The sequence below is a fragment of the Lampetra fluviatilis genome, chromosome 8, assembly GCF_964198595.1.
Source record: "Lampetra fluviatilis chromosome 8, kcLamFluv1.1, whole genome shotgun sequence".
Taxonomy (NCBI): Eukaryota; Metazoa; Chordata; class Hyperoartia; order Petromyzontiformes; family Petromyzontidae; genus Lampetra; species Lampetra fluviatilis.
In genome coordinates, this window is record NC_136282.1 from 6,251,871 (window position 1) to 6,268,972 (window position 17,102).

General features: G+C 46.2%; 1 protein-coding gene across 2 annotated transcripts in view; it reads left to right on the forward strand.

The window, feature by feature from the left end:
- Positions 1–13,908, forward strand: part of RERGL (RERG like) — a 28,736-nt gene extending 14,828 nt beyond the window's left edge. The window contains exons 3-5 of one of the 2 annotated variants that reach the window (XM_078858926.1): positions 4,439–4,512; positions 8,577–8,725; positions 9,558–13,908. In XM_078858926.1, coding sequence (XP_078715052.1) covers positions 4,439–4,512; positions 8,577–8,725; positions 9,558–9,837 — 503 coding nt within the window. In that variant the 3' untranslated portion in view covers positions 9,838–13,908. The remainder of the gene's footprint in view (positions 1–4,438; positions 4,513–8,576; positions 8,726–9,557) is intronic. The other variant, XM_078858928.1, reaches the window with a different exon arrangement.
- Positions 13,909–17,102: the final 3,194 nt, after the last annotated feature.

Sequence of the window (17,102 nt, forward strand, 5' to 3'; positions counted from 1 at the left end):
TTTGAAATGTATTGCATGCATGCATGTCTGAAACGTGCTATATATTTAAAGTAAAGAACTACATGCAATTATTTGTAGAACTACGTACATTTGTAGAGTGTGGATAAATGTAGGACGTGTGTTATGTGTTGTGTTCCACGTATTTTGCTTTATATTTATCCATGTAATATTGCATAACATTGACATGCTGTGTATTTTACAAAGTAGTGTGTCGGTTGTGACATCGGATTTAATGTTAAACTGGGTCCACGTCAGTGGGCTGTAGCAGCACAGCCCATTGTAAGGTTACCATCACATTCGTCTGGACGCATGAGCAATCTCTTCACGTTCACAATCTCTTCACATTCACAATCTCTTCACGTTCACAATCTCTTCACATTCACAATCTCTTCACGTTCACAATCTCTTCACATTCACAATCTCTTCACGTTCACAATCTCTTCACGTTCACAATCTCTTCACGTTCACAATCTCTTCACGTTCACAATCTCTTCACGTTCACAATCTCTTCACGTTCACAATCTCTTCACGTTCACAATCTCTTCACGTTCACAATCTCTTCACGTTCACAATCTCTTCACGTTCACAATCTCTTCACGTTCACAATCTCTTCACGTTCACACTCTCTTCACGTTCACAATCGGGCTCTGGTACAGTCAATCTCTGCAACCACAAATCTCATTGTCCCAAAACGTGCCCCGGCATTCCCACGGAAGAGATAAGGACGCATACGTAGAGTAGTGATCTAGAGGGAAGGTTTATGGGAAAACACTGGGCTTACTGATCAGTGGTGGTTATGCTTTTAGGTAAATTGGCCCCCGAGTTTTACTCCGGTGAGCATTGCGAAAAATGTGCTCGCTCTCAATTCTTAATTGGCCAAGCCACTTGCACGACAGGCAGGTGAAGGCCCACCCCTTTGCCTTGAGCACGATTGTTGCTGCTCGGTCGCTCTTGTGATTGAGATGCGTTCGAGGGGATGGGCTCATTGTTCGGAAAGGTCCCTGGAGATGAATTTGTAGGCAACTTGCCATTCCTGCTGGGAGAGAGAAGGCGGAGAGAGCCCTGCTGGGGAGAGGTTGGGTATTTACAAGGCGAAACAGGAAGGGCGCCCCCCTTATACCGTCCCGCCGGATCAATTGCAAAACTCCAGTGGCCTTCTAATCTTGTCGCTGTGACTTGCTCTTTGAAGCGAATATATTTCTGATTTTAAATGTTTCAGTCCTTCCACCTAAGTTTCCATGGAGTACACACAGCTCTGCAGCCATGGAACAATCACCCACCCCATTTACCCACCCCACGAGGGTAGCGATTAGGTTCCAGCATCTATTTTTACACGCTTTTATTTAACTCTCTGTTGTTGTTGTCGTAGTTTCCTCAATTCTTGCAACTCAATTTTAACCCACTTCCCAATGCGGTATCGACTGCAAACTTGGTGTACTTATGTCATGCTGATGGCAGTGCTAGATTCTATCATAAAAAACATATATTTTAAAACATTCTTTTTTATATGTTATGTTTCGGCTTGGGTCTAATTGTCCACGCTCAACTGACGTTGGCTGTAATTGGCCACGGTCCCTGACGTTATGGCAAGCTTCGGGGCCACTTCCTGGAGTCGTGGAGTTCTGCCATTACTAGTACATTTCATAAAAGCGTTTTTTATATTACTTATTCCAGTCTTTATTTTATTCAGTTGATGAAAATTCAAGTAACATTACTGTATATTTGCCTAAATCTGTAACCATTGCATCATACACGCACGGTTTTCTGCATGTGTATCATAAGAATATCCTGCATTAGAATCGACAAATCAATGCGTCTGTGCACCGCTCCACCTCTGTCTCAAACTCCTTACGCCTTGCCTGCGCCTAACTCGGAGAACGCGTTTTTTCGTGGTCTGTGGGCGATTCATTTGTTTGCTGAAATTGCTCAGCGGTTGGCAACCGCAATCAGCAGCAGCAGCAACAACAACAAAAACAAAAAAACATCATTCAGCAGCAGCAGCAGCTGAAGCAGAGCAGCGTTTGTTAGTCCAGTGGGCGGCTTACCCAACCCAGCACCTGCCCTCTCTGGCGGCCAGCCTCTAATGAATTGTGTCAGGTCGACCGCGTACCATATGCTCGCCACTTTTTACAGCCAATGGCTGAAGTGGGTCAGCGAAGGAGACAGGGGGGGGAGGGGGGGGGCCCTCCCGAGGGTCGACGTCGGAATGATCAGCAAAAGTCGCGGGGGCGATGCGGCCACGCTCAAGATTAGCCACTTGAAGCGACGCTTTTTTAACGACCTGTGAGACATTTACGTGACCCGTCAATTGTTTATCATTTAGAAACACGACCGGCGATCTGTATCGGCAAGGCCCCAGCTGTACGGCACGGTGGCGAGATGTTTACTACCTCGCCTGGTATACAGGAGGTCGTGGGTTCGATCCCGACCCTGACGCATGTTGTATATTTGGAGTCTGCGTGTCTCTCTCCCCCCGTGGCCTCGTGAATTTTTCTCCGGGTGCTCCGGTTTTTCCCTCCACATTTAGAAACATGCGTTTTAGAGTATTTCGCTGCTATAAATTTCCACGTGGTAAGCCACTGTTGAGCTATCAATAATTTGTGGCCAGGTCGCTTCTAAAAAAAAGAGCTAATAGCTCAGTGGGTCTTACCTGCTAAAATAAAACTAAGTTTAGTTTAAATAAAGGATATAATTGTGCTGAATGTACACGTACAATAAATATGCATAAGTTTAATTAGTATACGTATTGTTACCGACGTAAAACATTCCACGTATCTAGCGCAGCAGGAGGCCACTGTGAGTTAATGTCTTTTCCAGTTATTAAGTTAGCAGATTGCCCCTGTCTGAATGATTCCGAAAGCTGGGCCGAAGCAGGAGACATCCCATCGTGCCACCTGACAGTTTTTGAATTTGCAAAGGGGGATGATGTTGAGGATGTCAACCCTCTTGTGGCCAATACCATTCGCTCAAACAGGGGAATCCGAACTGCACTCTGTGGGCACCGATTGCTCTGCTGCATTACTTTAGCAGAGTGCGTTCTACGCTGCAAAAACAACGCGCGTAAGGCCCACAAGGCATCAGGGGGATTCCAAAGGCAACCTTGTCAGGAGCAGCCTCGTGATTGGCTCAGGAATCCCACAAATCCCTTCACGGCTCTTATGCTTTATGAATAAGATTAAATTATATTCATGGATTGCCTCAAACATTCACATTTGGCATTCTTATTGTGATATACACGCTGGAATACCCATCTTGCATTTTTATTGTCCTTTAGCACAGCGGCCCCAAACCTTTTTGGCACCAGGGACCGGTTTCGTGGATGACAATTTTTCATTAACCTGGGGGGGGGGGGGGGGTTCATCATTGGGCCTTTCTCGCTTTTTAAAGAAGCTCTCCAGCTACACTTGTTTTCTACTCATGTTGGCTACTAGGGGTTAGCAGCTTGTGGGCTTACCAACACTGTGACTGAGACGAGTGCGCAGTGCGGGGAAGAGGCGTGGAGGGAAGTGGTCAATAAAATAATTGGGGCGGGTTCCACGCGCAGTCTCACCGCTCTCACCTCCTGCTGCTGCTGTGCGGCCTGGTTCCTAACAGGACACGGGACCGGAATAGCGGTCTGCGGCCCCGGGGTTGTGGACCCCTGCTTTAATATGTATGATAAAAAAAAATTGCCCGTAGATTATTGTTATTTTGTAGACCTGAACAATAATTCCAGAGATGAAAATTTAATGAACATAATATATACAAATATTTTTTTATTGTAATTGTTACACTTGTTTCAAACAGGGAAGCCTCGCTGAGTCTCAAGGACCTATTAAAGGAGGGTCCTGTCACGTACTCACAGTACGGGGGTGATGTGACTGCTACGTGTAATTCCCAATGAGTAATTTCCAGGTCATGTTGCAGCATTGGGATGTTTTGACCGATACCGGTTACATTGAATGGTTCTTTTCTTTCACTACGGGAAGAAACCGGAGAGTCCGGAGGCAAACGCGTGTACAGCCGGGGGAGAACACACAAACTCCAAACAGGAAAGGTGCCGAACTCGGCAATCGGACCCAGGGCCTTCTTGCTTGTGAGGAGCACGAGTGTTATCGACATGCCTCCCGAATTTTATAATTTGTCCGATACGAACACAGTGACCACATCGAGCGTTATGAAAACGCAAGCACATGCGTTCACTGCAGTGAACTCCCGCCACGAAAACTATTTTACCTGGTGGTGCTGCTGCTGCTACTGCCATTGTTTCCCCCCGTGATTTATTTGAGCGCGACGATGACTAACGGCGACTAACGGGCACGTACGAGCGCGTCGGCGCAGGAAGCCGTGGAACAAAAACTGCCATTGTGCGAGACGCGTGTTGTGATTGTTTTCTTTCGTTGCGACCGTGGCTCGCCGTGGCGTCTGAATTTGTTTTTTTGTTCGTGTGTTCTTCCAGACTCCCTGTACAGGAAACGCCTGTCTGTGGACGGGCGGCAGATGAACCTGGAGATTTTTGACCCGTGCTCGCAGGTGAGACGCGAGCGCACGTCGGCACGAACGTCAACAAACGTTTTGTGACCTTGTGTATTTTACTTGAGTGTGTGTGTGTATATATATTTGCTCATTTATTACATGGGGAGCGGTGGTGTGACGGTTTGCGCGCCGCTCTATGAAACCAGCGACACGAGTTCGATTCCCGCTCACACCGGTGACGATTATCTGAACCGGTCCTGGGCCTCCTCCCCTAGGTCGACTCAGCCTCAAATGAGTACCTGGTGCGGTGTGTGGTAAACATCGCCACTGGGGGAGACAAAGGCGGCCCGGCGTGGTGCTGGCCACAGTACCCCCCTCGTGTGCTGTGCCGGCCTTCATAGGTGCTCGTTAACAGCACTTGCCCCAACAGTCTGTTAAGGCTATACGGGGGATCTTTAGCTATTATTTATTATACCTTCAGCGCAAATTTAATTTCCACGTTTTTACACGCTTTCATTTAACCAATTCTGTCTGTTGTTGTTGTATCCTCAAATCTTGTAACTCAATTTTAACCCACTTCCCAATGTGGTATCGACCGCAAACTTGGTATACTTATGTCTTACTGATGACAATACTATATTCTATCATAAAAAATAAAATATATATTTTTAAACATTTTTTTTTCATGTTTGTTTCGGCTTGCGTCTAATTGTCCACGCTCAACTGACGTTGGCTGAAATTGACCATGGTCCCTCACGTTATGGCAAGCTTCAGGGCCACCTCCTGGAGTCGTGGAGTTTTTCCATTACTAGTACATTTCATAAAAGCGTGTTAAAAAAAAGTTTTTTTATTAATATTACTTGTTTTTTTTGCTGTACGTTGTTTTCCTGGTTCCGCCCGAGTTGACTGTGATGATGAAAGCATCGTATGAGGAAATAAACGTGCTGGGGAAGGGGGAACCTCTTTTAAGTTCCAGCCCACTGGTGAACCAAAGTACAATGGTCCTATTTCATGTGTTACACGGTACATTGTAAGTTCATAATCGTACATTGTTAAAGTATTTATAGTGTTGGAATTTCCATATTCCTATGGTGGGGACGTTGCTATTGTGAGAACACCGGTTTCTAAATTAAACTGAACTACACCATTGGAACCTCATTTGCCAGTAAAAATATGATAATTGTTGAAACCGGAGGACCCGGAGAACAATCCACGCGGCCACGGGGAGAACACCCAAACTTCAAACATATAACAGGCGTCAGGGAAGGGATGGAACCCACGACCTCCTGTATACCAGGCGAGGTAGTTAACATCTCGCAACGGTGGCACCCTTTTTCATCTCCAGGCATGCCAGTTGATATACTGAGGCAAGTTTCTTAAATCCCCAGTCCATCGCTGTCCACCCAGCTGAATAAATAAGTACACGGAGAGTTACTCCCTCCCCTGCAAATATGCTCCTCCCGATCCTCATCCCTACGATAGTCGTCGGGGTTGTGAAAAGCCTAAGTGCTTCCAGCAGGTTCCCTTTGCGAGAGGGTTTTGCCCCGAAATGTGTTCTTGACCTGCGTTTCCCTCCCCCTGACGGGTGTTTGTATGCTGTGTTCTTGAACAATACAAATAAATAAATAATGCGCCGAATTTGTCAGTTCGGGTGCGATACCTGGCCAACACGGCGTGTAAGAGTCGGCCAAACGAGGCTCTTAGAGGAGGCTTTCTAGAGCTCCCTCTAGTGGGGAGGGTCCTGCCACCAGCAGTGGCACGAGCAAGCGGCTGCGGGGGCTGCAAAACCAACTCCATCTATGGTGGCGGCCAGGGCCAATTTGCATGACGGGCCACTGTTGACTCGGCATCACGTGGCAGAGCCTCACCCAGGTGGTTCTCATTTCGCCGACCCGCAGAGGGGACGGTGGGGCCGAGTGCGAGCGACTCTGGCTGGGATTTGAGTTCACGATCTCGGCACTGGAAACTTTGCTGCTTCAGTCGGCCAGTTCATGAACGTGAGGATAGATTTGGGGGGGGGGGTCATGTGAGGCTGGATGAGTAGAACTGTCACGTGCCGTCACATTCTGTTGAATTATCGGAATGTGAGTTGGTGTTAGAGCAGTTTGATGAGCGTGTAATTTTCAAGAGATATCAAGACGCGATGCGTGTGGATATGATCTCTTGATGTTTTTTTATTACGAAAAAATAATGAACAAAAAGCAACAACACAATGTTTTCACAAAAATCAGTTTTGTTGTACAAACACAACAATAGCATTTTGTTATATTACGTAAAAATCGTGCGTTTCTATTACAATGACAACACGTGAATGGATTGATTTAAATATGAGCCAGGTTTATAAAAATGAAAATGCAAACCCATTTTGACCGAACGAAAGCAAGCCTGAATGCCACGTTTGTTATGGCTCGCAGCTGCACGTACCATGCAAATTAAATTGGACGTCTTGGTTAAATCGGCAGTGTTGAATAACAGCCGTTCATCGCAGCACACAGTATTCCATTATTGCCGCTTTCAGATTACATTATCAGTGCAGCGAACAAGCCATCGGTCAACTTGTTGATCTCAAAACCAGGAACTCTGCCAGGGCATTGGGGCGGCAGTAGTAAAAGCTCTTGGGCAGGCCAGTGTTTACTTATGAGGTGTGTGGGCCCCCGATTAAAGTGAGCCGATTTCCTTCCCTCTGCTGTGCGGCTTTACAACGATCTTGGATCCACCCACACGTGTTTGTGCCAATCTTAGTGAGTGCTGTACTTTATGCACCATTACCACAGCAAATGCAATGCCATTATTACCTACATGTATAGAACACTGTGTGTGCATGTGATTATATGTGGGAGTCGTAGTGTAGTGGGAGTTGTTAGTGCACTGCGCTACAAAGCAGGCGGCCCGAGTTAGATTCCTGCTCATAACCAACATTGGTGATAACCTTTCTGAATTGGTCTGGGGATCCTCTCGGCTTACTCGGCCTTAAATTAGCACGTGTTGTTGTGTGTAAACAATGGCAGCGGGGAGCCAAGGTGGCCAGGAGTGATGCTTGCCATACTATCTCCACGTGCGCCATGTCAGCCTGAATAGGTGCTCGCGAACAACACTTGCCCATACATCCTGTGTAGGCAGTACGGGGGATCTTAGTCTTTGTGGAAGTTGTGACAATGTGGTTACTGCACTCTACTACAATTCCAGAAATTCATATGTAATGCCAGGTCTTTGGAAATCTGATTCTGGATAATATAAGTACATTTCGATTTAAAGCTTTCGTGACTGCATGGATTCATATTCTTGGTTCTTTCGGTAAAGTCACGTAGAAGAGAAATAATAAAATAATAAAAATAAGACATAATAATATACAATTATTTATTTCATTTTATAAAATTTATTATTTTATTTTATCTTACGTTTTATTTTTATTATTTTATTATTCTCCTTCTACGTGACTTTACCGAAAGAACCAAGAATATGAATATAAGTACACCTTGTTTGGAGGTCAACACCCTGCCTACGGTCAACTCGGCCAGGAAACAAGCCCCCTGTTCGCCATATCAACATTGTCACTCGGGAAACAGGAGTCGCATTAGTGGCCTCCATGTGCCATGCTGGCCATAATGACAATAGGTGGTTGCTAAAAACACGAGCGTTGACGGTGTGTGTGTGGCTAAATGGAGACTATTTGCTGTGTCTTTTGTATGAGAAAGCTTCCGATACACTCATGAATGTAACTTTCCTTCAATGTTTTGATTTTGTTCTAAAAAAGAAAACGCTACGGAAGCGTGCCACGGAAAGCTTTTAGTGGTGCTTTCTGGTCCCATTATTGCCACTGACATAACCTGTCCCCTCGACTGTGAGGGCCCCATTCTTAGTCGTGGCCTCTTAACACGGATCAGCTCGGGCGTGAGCCGCTCATTTGCTTTCAAAGATACACGGGCAGCTTGGCTTAGGCTCGGATGGGAATTCTGAGCATTGCTGGGACCACGCTCGGAGCCGGCTCAAATTAAACGTGGCGTTAAGCCCGCTTTCTTGAGCCAGTGCCAAGCCTGAGCTGAGCCATGTCTTAATACGGTGCTAACCCCGAGGCTTTTTAGCTCAAATACTGACGCCGCCGCCATCTCTGCCGCCCGCAGCTGCGAGAAGGCCGCACGGGCCTGGGCGACCAGGTGCAGTGGGCGGACGGCTTCCTGATCGTGTACGACATCAGCGACAAGGCCTCCTTCCTGGCCGCCCAGTCCCTGGTCTACCGCATCAAGGAATCCCACCAGGAGCTGTACAAGAGGTAACTCGGATGGTTTGGCTGGATTGAGACTCGACCAGAGCCTAATAAATGTGCCTACAGGCGCTGGCTTGCTTCCAGCGTTTTGACCAAACTGTGATTTTCCATCTCTCTTGAGTAGTAAAAGCCTAATGTATAATCGGTATATTACACGCACAGAATGCATAGTTTTAACACTGAAGTGCGTAAAATTTTATAATATTTGAGTCCGTGCTTGGCGGATTTTCTTGTTTTATTAAGCGCTGCTCAAACCTCTGTTAAAGCTTGCGAGTAGTATTCTGTGATTAAGTGGGCGATGAAGTCATAAGTGCCTCTGTGCTCAAATTAAATGAGCGTGGGCTGGTGCTCATTTTGGTCTGGACTGTAACGTAATTCCATTCGTAGAATAAGACCTCTGCATATTCAAATATCACAGATCTCGGCAGCTATACAAAAATATAGAGGGGGCTGAAGCGGGACTTGCAATTTATTAACGACCTTGCTTTAATGTACACATGAGACTCCCTAAATACGAATATTGCAGGGTCAGCCCATGACACCGAAGGTTCATGCATTTTGATGCTGTTTGGCAGGAATGTTTGTGCCATAGAGGTGTACGATCCTGTCAAGTTTCACTTCTTTCGGGCAAATAGTTTTAACGAGAGAGGTCACCAAACGCGCGCGACCCAGGGATGGCTCTTTCCCCCGGATGAGACCGATGACATCGAAGTGCCCGATAACTCTCCGCACCCAAATCGGTGCGAAGGGAGAGGGCCCACGCGCTCACCGCTGCCATGCTCACGCGCGCCCCGCGCCCTGCCACGCTGCGTCTGTGCCGCCCCCGAACCCCCCCCAGCAGCGACGCGCACCCGATGCTCTGCCTCGTGGGCAACAAGCAGGACCTGTGCCACGCTCGCGAGGTCGAGGAGGAGGAGGCGCGCCTCTTCGCGCTCGAGTGCCGCGCGCAGTTCTGCGAGCTGTCGGCCGCCGAGCAGAGCACTGAGGTGTCGGCGATGTTCGCGCGGCTGCTGCGCGCCACGCTCGAGTACTCGCGCGACCGCCGGAGGCACAGCGGCTCCAAGTCCATGGCCAAGCTCATCAACAACGTGTTCGGCAAGCGCCGCCAGTCCGTGTAGCGCCGGCGCGTGCCCCCGCTCGCTGGACGCGTCTGTGGACTCTTGAGCGCCGACGGTGCATGGTGTGCAATGCTGTGGTCGTTTCGTTTTTTTTACTTGATTGAAACTTCGGAGGCTTTCATGAAAAGTCACAAAGTAATTGAAGGATGTGGTGCTGCGGATAGGGTTGCCATCCATCCTGGCTGTTTCCAAGGATCCTCATATTTTTCAGTCGGCTATTCTGGGACAGTAAAAGTCCAGGTTTTGTGTGACTTGCGTAGTAACGCACCAATCAAAAGAATGGATTTCCATAATTGTGAGATATTCTTCTTCACGTGACATGTCCGGGATTTTGTAGCCCAGAGGTGGCCAGTGTAAGTGCTGATGTAGAGGCTTTGGGATTGTGGATTACTCTGAGGAAGGGTTTGGTGGTGTGATGGGAGGTGGATCGGTGGGAGGTGGATCAGAATCGGAATCAGAATCTTCATTTGTACTGGAATAATCCGAAGAGCTATGAAGCTCTCTTTCACAGATCTCCAGTAGGATTGTTGGGTGGTGGAGAGGGGAATGGCGCTACGGTGAGAGAACCTGAGCGGACACACTGAGCAGTGAGCTCGTGTATTGGATGTGTGGCACGGAGGAGAGACATTCGGTTTTAACGACTGTTATGGCTGGGCAGAGCAGGAAAAGTAGGTGAGCCAGTTTATTTTTACGTGAGCGGTGACGCTAATTTGGTTGCACAGAAGAAGATGCATTAAAAAAACTGGGTAGATTCTGGCATTTAGCCAGAAATTGGGTGGGGCAGAAATGTTTGCTAAGGGTGGGAGCACTTTATAGGCTAAGCTGGGAAACACCCCAGACTCAAGTGGAGAATTTCCCCTTCAGTTGAGCAATGGAAATTTCACAATCATCGGGGGTGGAGTCCTCTGACAAGAGTATGAGATAGGGCACTTATTTTGAGCAATGGAAGTTAATAAGCTGAGAAAAAAAATCGGATTTGTCTGGAAAAAGAGGAGCACTTTAGACGATGACATGGAGCTCCGTAGGCGAGGCACGTCGAACACACTTGTTCACCAAAGCTAACGGCAAGAGAGCATATGACCTCGAGGAAAGGAAAGGTCAACAATACCGGGATACCATTGAGCAGGGCAAAGAACAATCAGGACCGAAGCTTACCTGGCATTCGAGCCACCCACGTTTCTCGGCAGTAGTTTCCACGACTGCGAGCGGGCCAGAGTGTCCAGTCCGCCGCGTCACGGCCCTTTGAGACGAGCAGCTGCATTGTACAGGCACACGAGCACCATTCGTTCACTTAAGACGAGCGTTGCTTACCCGTCACCGCAGTGCAGCCGCGGTCGCTCTGGACGATGCTTCACCACCTTCGGAGTATTCACTGACAGCAGACAGCAGCTAGGGACTTTAGAATAGTAGGCCGAGCTTATGAACTTTGTACGCAGTAAATGGAAGAGTTTTGCAAGCTGGCCGCTTTGCCCCTGTGTTGATGGTCAACTGCCATTAAGAAATGCTTGAATTATAAACCATACAGGAAGCCAGCGTAACACATTGAACCATCCATTCAGCTCATTGTCAACAGCCAGTGCTGGTATGTGCAGGTGTAGAGAACGCACACGCGTGCAGAAAATTTTTCTTTCAAAAACGCCACGCTGTCCAGAAACACCGCCCATATATCATATCGGATTGTTGGCCCAGGAATACATTTTAGCACGGTGCTTGGGCAAACCTGAGCATTTGGTGTTGAGTGTTACAGAGGCTTGCATTCTGGTTTCAGGGCTATCGAGCGTGTCTTAAGAGCAAACATTGGCCCTTTTAGTGTCAGTGCCTCTGTGTTATCCCAGTCCCAGCCCCTACCCACGAAAATCCTTCAATCGCAGTTTCTGGCAAATGCACTGAACTTGTTCTGTGGCTTCATATTTCAAAGGCAGACTGGCATCCTTAAGCGGGTGATAAAGTCTGTAGCATTTCTTCAAATGTTAAGTTTGTTTACTTACCTAATGTTTAGTTTATCTTTATAGGGAAATGAAATCTGAAGCCAAATTTTGCCCTTTTGTTTTGAGTCAAGAGTTCAAATGTCCGTCGTCACTATTTTTGTAAGCGCTAATAGTGTCGCGTGAACACAAATCTTGTGTTCGGTGGTGAAGACTAAGCTCACTTGTCACGCAGTCTCAGCAAATGTTCGGGCTGTGAGAATTAAAAGATATTTACTTTTAACATAGCTGGCCTCATAATTTTGTTTCTAAGAGACAGTTCACCGCCTGGGGTTTGTAAGCAGTGTATTTAGCAATACAAATCATTAGATTTCACAGTGATGCTCTACCACCAAAGCCACCACTGTATAGTTGCAAAGTGTTTCCATAAGACTGTGTTAACTGTTCTGACAGTGGCATTCTAATAATGATTTACAGCCCTTTGTCCTCGACTAAGGCTTACGCACACCGTGCCAGCCGTGCGGGTGGTTTGACCATACTTCACCACGCTGATCAATGTGGGGGTGGTTGGCGAATAGAGGCCAAGGACAACTTCAGATATTGCTCGCCACTGATGTTAGTCACGGGCGGGAATCGAACCTTGCGTCACCAGAGTTAGTTGCGTCCACCTGCAAACCACTGCACCCCCTCCCCCGGCGTTTTCTTCCCAGATGCTGCTGGCCAATTAGCCCTGACTCGACTTGGTGAAACGAGCAGTAGCATTGGGTCAGCAACTGTGTAATTGATAGAACATCTCATTTGTGTACCTGCCCATGCGGACCAAAGCAAAGACCTGCCCATGATGCTGATGTAGAGTATATTAAGTACGAGGATTCACGTTTTGAATATGGTCATGTCAAGTAAATTTTGTCTTGTTTGGTTGGATGTTTCCTAGGCTCTAAAATACCTATACCGTATTATAAATCTCGACTTAAAGCTTTCGTTACTGCAGGAATTCATACTCTTTGGGTCTTTCGGTAAAGTCACGGAGATAGAAAAATAATGAAAAATCACGACGTTTCATATATTTCTCCTGCCTCAGCAGTTCTTCTGCTGTACTTTTTCACCTGAAGACGATTGATTGTGTTGCGATGGAAACGTCGTGATTTTTTTTATTATTTTTCTATCTACGTGACTTTACCGAAAGAGCCAAAGAGTACTACTGTATACCGTATTGTTAGAAAATAAAACTCATGCTCAACGTGGTTGCATATGTACGAACACCAATCACGGTTTGATTAACAATACGATCGGAATTGGCCAAACAGCCCAAGTTTAAGACCTATTCTGAAAAAGTCTCCAGGCTTTTACTGGGTGACTAAAATATCGTCACCAATTTAAAAATATGTACATTTTTGAAATATATATAATGATGATGATAAGATCGCATAGAATTATATGAGCGACTATTAGCGCAAACATCCTACATTTTATTAAATCCCCAAAACATTAACTTATTCGATTCCCATAAATATAAGGCACTTAGGAGCTGCATACCCGGACCGTTCACGACACGTGGCGCATCCAATGCTCTCGTACGGGAGAACGTTCACAAGCACTTTAGGATCTTGCTGTATGGCGCTGTTTTAAGTGCTGGCATCTCTTGCTCATTCACGGTGTTCGTCGGTGTCGTTTTGGGCCCGCGGCGTTTTGTGCGTCGATGCTGTTGCTGCCTGTCGCGCATTCGCATGGGAAACGCACGTGGGCTCCCCCCCCCTCTCTCTCGCCCTCCCAACGTAGACAGGGCATTCGAAAAGCTCTCCCCGTCGGCTCTGCGAACAACGTCGTGTTGTTCTACCAAAGAAATGTGGTGGTTTTTTGTTAATTTTTTTTTCTTCCGGCTGGCGATCGCGTTACAATCGTGTACATACGACACACGCCGCACCAAACTGTAGCCTTCGTGTATTTAACAGCATTGCATTTCTAAATGTACAGTGTAAAATACGTGTGACCTGTTGCGTGATGATGCTTTGCGTTACTGTTCATAATGTGAAGTTATTTTGTAATAAACATTCTATCCGTCTGTGAACATGCAATCGGTGTCATTTTTTAAATAAACATTTGTTTTTAAATGTCAGCCCTTTCTGTCAATCCACTGCGAGATGAAGGCCGCACCAAATCAAGTCGGTCATGGAGGTTGTTTGTGATACCACATTTTACACAAAGGCAGGTTTGATAACTGGCTAAGACCACAGTAAGTTCTAGATTTGAAGCTTGATACAGTAAATGTAGCTGTGACGGTCCCACCTGAAGACGGAGACTTGTGTTGCCTCCGAAACGTCGTGATTTAATTGAGTTATTTTCATGTATTTTTATTTTATTATTTTTTACCTACATGACTTTACCGAAAAAACCCCTAAGATTATGAACCACAATACGTATCACTTACCTCGTGGTTTCCAAAAAAAAAACATGCCTAAGAGTCTTAATTGAGCTGCATGCAGTGTGCCTCAATATCACTACTTCAATTTCGATTTAAAGCTTTCGTGACTGCAGGGATTCATATTCTTGGTTCTTTCGGTAAAGTCACGTAGAAGGGAAATAATAAAACAATAAAAATAAAACAATATAAACCAATAATATTAATATCACTACTTCACTTACTCAAGACCGGCTTATTGAACCTGAACCTTGGCCTCATGATGACCAACACTTTGTGTTGTTTTCTTGGTTCTTTCTGTAGTCACGTAGAATGGATATGCTTAGGTTTTTTCGGTAAAGTCACGTAGGCTGTGACGGTCCCACCTGATGACGGAGACTTGTGTTGCCTCCGAAACGTCGTGATCTTTATTTCATTTTATTTTATTAATTTTTATGTTTTACCTACGTGACTTTACCGAAAAAACCTAAGAATATGAATCCTTGCAGTCACGAAAGCTTCAAATCTAGAACGTAGAATGGAAATAATAAAATAAAACATAATAAAATACTTCTCACAACGTTTCGGCCACAACGCAAGTAGGACGGCTACTTGCGTTGTGGCCGAAACGTCGTGAGAATTATTTTATTATGTTTCATTTTATTATTTTATTATTTCCATTCTACGTGACTTTACCGAAAGAACCAAGAAGATAAATCCCTGCAGTCACGAAAGCTTTAAATCGAAACTTTGTGTTGTTGTTGAAAAATGCACCCAAGGCCGATTTACAAACGCTTCCCACAGCTGTTAATCATCCTCGCTCCGCAATGTTGGTGCCCGTTTCATAATAAACAAAAAAAGAAATACAAGGGCATCTCTTCCTCTCCCCAGTTACCGCGAGATGCAGCAAGATGCAGCAGCGCCTTTCTGTAAACCTATCTCCTCTCTCCAGTTATAATTTACCAGGGCACACGCTGGAGAAAAAACACATTTTTTTTTGTGTTCCACGCCGATGAGCCCCTTTAAACAAATGTGCTGGCGCTTGTAGACGCACTGGCGGCATTCCCAACATGAGCAATAACCCAAGCACGCGGAGACGCGAAGCACCAGTCCCTTTGGCAAGACACGACGCGGGGTGGATCGCATCTCGGCTCGATGTTGAAGTCCAGTGAAACCCCAGAGACAGACTATCTTGTTCCCACGACCATATTCTCTTCTGACACGACTTATTCTGGATCGAGGGCTATAAATAGGCGAAAGAGGTTTTTGCGTGGATTTCCAAAAAGATTTGCTGGGGGACTGAGCCGGACGAACGAGCCGCCGACAAAACCGACTCCCTCCTGGGTTTCGTTTTCGTAAACGAAACTTTAAACGGACTCCGCAAAAAAGATGCGCAAAGCAATGGGGACGTTGCGTTGCGAGTACGCAACAAAGCGGTGTGTGTGGGGGGGGGGTGTTTCATGATTTACTCCACCGGTTTGCATGCTATTATTTAATGTTGACTTGAAGCTTTCGTGACTGCAGGAATCCATCCTCTTTGGTTCTTTCGGTAAAGTCACGTAGGTAGAAATAAAACAAAATAAATCACGACGTTTCGAACGCAACACAAGCGCCCGTCTTCAAGTGAAAATCACGATGTCTGCTGCCCTGTGAAGAGAAGCTGTCACCAGCAAGAGTTTATTAAAGTTTTTGACGGGCGCTTGTAATACGTTCGAAACGTCGTGATGTAATTGGTTTTATTTCTACCTACGTGACTTTACCGAAAGAACCAAAGCGTATGATTTAATGGTTACATACAATGTATATTTATTCCAATCGCTCATTATTTTAATGAGCGATTGGTACCAGCATATCAGGTCAGGCAGAGGACAACGCGACCTCTGTTCTGCTTCCCCTGGCACTGAATCGAACGTCTGGACGAATGTGCCCAAATCATCCGCTCCCAATCTCATGATACTGTCGAGAAAGCTAAGCTGGCTTGAGCCTGGAAAGTGCTTTAGCGGGCAACCAGCCACGCGTACACCGATGGTGTAGGCTGCGGGGCTACATTGTGGGCATCACAACTATTGTACACCCACAACAATTGCTCCCTTCATCAACCTCCACTATCCAGCGTGGTGAAGTATGGTCAAACAACCTCCAAGACCTCACGGTGGTGAGGCTTTCATCCAGCAGTGGAGTGACAGAGGGCTGTACGTGTACATCGTGGAAACGATTTTCGATCTGATGTGGCTACCAGTGCGATTATTTACACGGGAACAAATTAAGCAAATGGTTGCACAGCGACACGATTTTGTCTCAACCAACGCGCAGTGTCCATCCATCACACGGCAGCGAACAAACTCTTCTCTTTCCGTCTAAAACGTGCTAGGCTGTCGCGACCAACATCATCCATAACACAGGGTGGTTTTGGGTTAGATCTCTTTCTGCTTCTTCCCGACTTAAGGGCCGTCCATAAATTACGTCACGCGATTTTGGACGATTTTTTACCCCCCCCCCCCTCAAATATGACGTCACAAACCTCAAATAATAATAAAACATGCTTCAAATCGCTTTAAACTATTGTCATTGTAGTGCGTATTTAATGTGGCGCTGCACTCTGATGTTGTAGGAGTGTTGCTATAACAATTAGTGTTGTTATAACAATTCTATATTTATTTAAAGTTGCGCATTTTGATGTGACGTCACATTTCTCACCCCCCCCCCCCCACTCGTCACACATGTCTGACCCCCCCCCCCAGGTGCGTGACGTCATTTATGGACGGCCCCTTAGAATTCACTCCTATCTCGACCCCCAACCTCTTCTATCCTAGCTCAATTCAAGAAACCGCTTTTAACAAATTGTATTCGTTGCTGGCCGCTTGACATTTTGGGACTGCTCAGCAACTGCGGTTCAGTTTTTAAAATATTAATTTTACAAAACTTTTCCTTCGTGTTTGATC